Source organism: Stereum hirsutum, assembly GCF_000264905.1.
Source record: "Stereum hirsutum FP-91666 SS1 unplaced genomic scaffold STEHIscaffold_8, whole genome shotgun sequence".
Lineage (NCBI taxonomy): Eukaryota > Fungi > Basidiomycota > Agaricomycetes > Russulales > Stereaceae > Stereum > Stereum hirsutum.
The window spans coordinates 380,435-386,043 of record NW_006763138.1 but is presented as its reverse complement, the minus strand read 5'-3'; the positions used below and the strand labels follow the sequence as shown (position 1 = coordinate 386,043).

At 53.6% G+C, this 5,609-nt stretch overlaps 1 protein-coding gene across 1 annotated transcript; it reads right to left on the bottom strand.

Moving 5' to 3' along the window:
* Nucleotides 1-4,283: 4,283 nt before the first annotated feature.
* STEHIDRAFT_59118 (uncharacterized protein) lies at nucleotides 4,284-4,907 on the bottom strand (the record flags this gene model as incomplete). The annotated part of the gene is made up of 1 exon (XM_007304593.1): nucleotides 4,284-4,907. A coding segment is annotated over one exon (624 nt), but the record flags the coding sequence as incomplete, so codon positions are not given.
* Between the last annotated feature and the right edge of the window lie 702 nt (nucleotides 4,908-5,609).

Below are 5,609 nucleotides of genomic sequence, written 5' to 3'. Positions count from 1 at the left end.
CACTCGAAGAACGACTGTGAGAAGCGTCACTGTCAATGATATTGCCCTACACAAAAGTAATAGAAAAAGAAAGAGACGAAATCTATAGTAAGACTCACCTGTGAGAAGCGTCACTGTCAATGATAAAGAGACAAGGACGCTTCCCACAAGTTAAAAGGACGCGCTCCGGCGCTTACCGGTCTACTATACAGTTGGAAAACTACCTGCCTAAACGGGACGCAGAGGCGCGGAACCGAGGCGCGGAATCCGGCCCTCTGCGGCCCGCTGGCTGGCGATATAACTAAAGTCATAACTCTGCAGTAAGTGGTCCTATCAGTCCCGGAAAAATTGCTAAAATATCAGGAAAATTCCCTCTGTCTCGTCGTAATACTCCGGACACTCCCTCCCGACGAGGCAGACCTCAAGCCCTAAGCCCCATCATCTCCGCAAACTTCTGCACTTTAACCCTAGCCAAGGGTTTAGTCAGAAGGTCTGCAGGCATCTCATCCGTCCCTATATGCTCCATCCGGATTGTCCCCTTCTCCACCTCATCCCTCAACCAATAGAACCGCAAGTCCAGATGCTTCATACGCCCATGGTGCTCCGGATTCTTCGCCACTTGAAGCGCAGACTGATTGTCGATGTAGAGGGTAGAGGGAGAGTCGAGTGAATAACCAAAGGAAGTGAGCAAGTTGCGAAGGAAGAGGATCTCTTGGCCAGCAGTGGTAGCAGCGACGTATTCGGCTTCTGTGGTGGAGAGGGCGACGATGGATTGAAGGCGAGATTGCCAGGAAATAGCGCCAGTGCCCATCTTGACGAGATAACCAGAGGTGGAACGTCCAGAATCCGGATTCCCTGCATGATCGGCGTCGGTGTAGGTGTGGAAGAGCTCAGTGGAGGAAGAGGAAGTGGGAGAATAAGTGAGTTTATAGTCGAGAGAGCCCTTGAGATACCGAAAGAGGTGCTTGATCGCTTTCCAATGCTGAAGGCCTGGATTCTGGCTGAAGCGAGCAAGAACTCCGACGCTGTGAGCTATGTCTGGACGAGTGGCGATCGCAAGGTAGGCCAAGGCTCCGACGGCATTGATATAAGGAATAGAGCGCATCTGCAACTCTTCTTCGTACGACTGGGGCGCCATGGAGGTGGAAAGGCGAATGGAAGGATCAAGGGGAGTGGAAACCGGACTGCAATCGGAAAAATTGAAGCGATCAAGGAGGTCTAAGACGTACTGGCGTTGGGAGAGTCGAATGGTACGATTGGGACGATCCCGTTCGATAGAAACGCCTAGAAGAAAGGAGGTAGGACCAAGATCGCGAAGTTTGAAGTGAGATTTGAGCTCCAACTTGACCCGGTCGACTTCAGCCTTGGATTTTGCAGCAATCGTCATATCGTCAATGAAGACGGGTATGATAATGCGCGAATCCCCTCGACCAAAGACCCAGATACTGTGCTCACAGAGAATCCGCTTGAATCCCATCTCCTCTAAGCTCTCGTTCAACGTCTCATGCCAAACCCTTCCAGCCTGCTTCAACCCGTACAACGACCTCTTCAACCTCCACACCCAACCAGCTCCCTTCTCCTCAAATCCCTCGGGTTGGCGCATAAACACGGTCTCCTTGAGCGTGCCGTTGAGGAAAGCGGATGAGATGTCAACACTCTCTAGATAGAGATCCTCGAAGGCGGCTAAGACGAGAACGGCGCGTAGAGCTGCCCAGCGTGGCGTAGGAGCGAAGGTTTCGTGGTAGTCGGATCCAGGACGCTGAGAGAAGCCTTGGGCCACCAAACGCGCCTTATACCGCTCAATCGAACCGTCCGCGTTCCGCTTCACCTTGAAAACCCATCTACTACCTATCGCTTTCGCTCCCCTTGGTAACTCGACCAGCTCAAATGTCCCATTCTCTACCAGAGACTGAATCTCGCTCAAAGCCGCTTCCCACCACTTCTGCCTCTCCTTCGGCTCCTGTTTCATCGCCTCCTTAAACGATCTAGGCTCTCCATCGTGTGACGTCGTCTTCAGCGCATGGGCAAACTCGCAGGCCTGATCGAGGGTGAGATACTCCGTCCCCATGAAGTCCAATCCGGTTGAAACCAGGGCAGCAGAGTCGTAGGCATCGCTGTCTTCATCCTCCGACTCCAAGATAGGATCCGGAATCCGAGTTTCTCTCCAAGTGGGAGTATCCGGAGTCGCTGCCAAAGGATCAGGACTATCGTCGCCTGTAAGTGGCCTATCCACGCGAGGAGGCGTCTGGAATCGAGGAGTAGGAAGACGAAGAGGATCCGGAGATACTGAGCGAGGTGGGACAGAAGGAGTGCGATGAGGAGGACGATCGTTGCGTTGCTGAATGGCGTTCTCATTGAGAGACTTCTCTGGACGAGTAGAACGGCCTGGATTGCGTCTAGGAGGAGGAGATGGTGATCGTTCTGGAGAGGGAGAGGGAGAGGGAGATGAATGGGGCGAAGGGGTACGAGGATGTGGCGGTGGCACGTGATGAGGGCGCTGAGGAGGGGCTAAGTCGACGTGCTGCGGAGCTAGGGGAGGTGGCGGATTAATAAACTCGCCAGAGGCGTCCAATTCTCCCTCCTGATCCGTCACCTCTACCCAAGATGGACCAGGAGTATCACTGGGAGATAAATCGTCGACCAGATTAATAGCCAGAGTGGAGTTACCAGGGAAGAAGCGTTCATCGAACACAGCATGAGAGCTAATGACGATCCTACGCTCAACCGGGTCCCAAAACTGCCACGCCTTCACCCCATTCCCATATCCAACGAAGATACACTTGCGAGTATGCGAAGTGAACGGCTTCCGCTTCTCCTTCCTAACGAGCACATAGGCAAGGCAACCGAAGACGCGGAAGTAGGAAACATCGGGCTTCTTCTTCTTCCAAGCAACGTAGGGAATGCCGCCATTGAGAGCAGAGGTAGGCGTGCGATTGGAGACGTGGATATAGGCGGAGACAGCGAGATCCCAGAACGAAGGAGGGAGCTTAGCTTCGATAAGCATCGCTGTAGTAGCCAGGGCCATGTCGAGATTCGCCTTCTCCGCTACGCCGTTTTGATGAGGTTCATTCGGCTCGGTATGCTGGCGAAGAATCCCTTCCTCTGCACAATACGCATCCCAATCCTTCCCAATATACTCTCCTCCCTTATCGTCCCTCAACATCTTAATCTTCCTCCCTAGCGCCTTCTCTGCATACGCCTTGAACACTCTGAAAGCCCCAAAAGCCTCACTCTTCTTCCTCAAGAACTGAACTGCCTTGAAACGTCCAGCATCGTCGATAAACGTGACCCAGTAGCGATACCCGTTGCGGGTGGGAGGGAGGGGACCCTTGAGATCACTATGGATGAGATCGAGTGGGTGAGAGCGACGAGTAGCGGTCTTGGGAACGTTATGACGACGTTGCTTCCCAGAGAGACCAAGGCTCGCAGATAGGATCGGGCGTAGAGGAGGAAGAAATGGTAAGACCGTCAACGAGCTTGAGGGTATGCATGCGTTTAACGGCGTCGTAGTTGGTATGAGAGAAACGGCGGTGCCAGAGAGAGAGATCGAGTGGCAAAGTAGAAGATAAACGAGCATGATGAACTCCAAAGGAGGAAGTACGCCCATTGAGATAGCCGATGTTGCCGTCGACGATGGAGGCGGTAAAAAGCAGCTCTCCAGCTCGCTTGAAAGCGACGTCACGCCCGACGATATGAAGCTCATAGCCCTTGCTCACAGAGAGATGGAACAACGATAATAGATTCGAGGCGAGCTTGGGAACGTGCAGGACGTCATGGAACACTACAGGACGCAACTCTCTACCACTGACAATAGGAACGAACTCAATAGACCCCATCCCCTGAGAATAGATGACGGAATCGTCGGCCAAACGAACGGGCACGACGTGGGGAGAGTACGAGCAGAACCAATGACGATGAGGGGTCATGTGTGAAGAGGCGCCTGTGTCTGTGTTCCAGTCAGTGGCTGCACGAGAACGGAGCCACGCGGGGCGAGCTGATGATGAAAGAGCACTTGCATGACCGGCTTTCTCCTCCTTAGGAGTCTCTCCCGAGCCAGCCGACGGCGTAGAAGCCCCTCCTTGGGCTTCATTCGCGTTCGCTCCCTTCCCTCTACCTCTACCCCGACCCCCACGCTTCCCTTGGCCTCCAGCATGCGATGACGACGATCCAGACGACTTCTGCTTGGCCAATGACGACGCAGACTTCATCTCAGGACAATCACGAACGATGTGGGAGGGGGAGTCGCAGAAGTAGCAAAGGGGCTTGAGAGCGGCGGCCATAGCGAGCTCAGGAGTGTCTTCATTCTGCAGGGCACGACGTTTGCGGGATTGCTCCTCATTAGAGAAGGCTTGGGTGACGTTGTCGAGGGAGAGGTCGTCGGAGAGGGTAAGGAAGGTGACGAAGTTGTTGTAGTCGGAAGGGAGGGCCTTGATGAGCGTCATGGACGATAATTCGGAGTCGAGGTCGTCAAGGGAGAACTTGGCGGGGCGGCGCTCTTTGATATGGGAGATGTAGAGGTCGACGCGAGCAACGAGGTCGGAGAGGGACTCTCCCTCTTGGAGACGAGTGGAGAAGAGTTCGGAATAAGCGTCGAATCGCGTACCAGTCTTCTTCTGCACAAAGACACTCTCTAACTTCTCCCACATCGCCTTCGGATCTCCCTTCTCCTTCCTGATATGCGCCTTCTGGTTCTCCTCAACCAACAACCAAATCTCCCCACTAGCCTTCGCCTTCCTCTGATTCCACTCCCTCATCTCCTTCGCTTCGGATGCGGTCATGGCCGAGGCGTTAGGAGGGGTAGGAGCGATGTCAGTGCCATCGACTTGGCCCCAAACACCCTTAGAGCCGAGGACGGCTTCAGCATTGTCGACCCAGGAGCTGTAGTTGTGGCGATTGAGCTTGTCAACGGCGCGTTTGTCGTCGGACATGATGGCGGATAGGATAGTGAAGGAACGGAGGGGATAGCGATGAAGGGGAGGCGAAACGAAGCTAATCGATGAAGAGGCGATTTGCGGCCAAGGGAAGAGATGGAGACGTCGATAAGAGGCGCAAATTGAGTCCGATCGAGAAGAGGGCGAATGCAGCGAGTAGATATCGATGACGACGAGTCTAGCGCAAAGAGAGAGAAGCAGAGAACTCGTTCTGAGGCGAGTAGAGAGAGATCTGAGTCTCAGAGATCAATTAGGAGCTAAGCAGAACGTTCTGAGGCGATTTAAAGCGCAGGGCCCATAACCTGTGAGGCGCAGATAATCGAGCACTCGAAGAACGACTGTGAGAAGCGTCACTGTCAATGATATTGCCCTCACAAAGTAATAGAAAAAGAAAGAGACGAAATCTATAGTAAGACTCACCTGTGAGAAGCGTCACTGTCAATGATAAAGAGACAAGGACGCTTCCCACAAGTTAAAAGGACGCGCTCCGGCGCTTACCGGTCTACTATACAGTTGGAAAACTACCTGCCTAAACGGGACGCAGAGGCGCGGAACCGAGGCGCGGAATCCGGCCCTCTGCGGCCCGCTGGCTGGCGATATAACTAAAGTCATAACTCTGCAGTAAGTGGTCCTATCAGTCCCGGAAAAATTGCTAAAATATCAGGAAAATTCCCTCTGTCTCGTCGTAATACTCCGGAC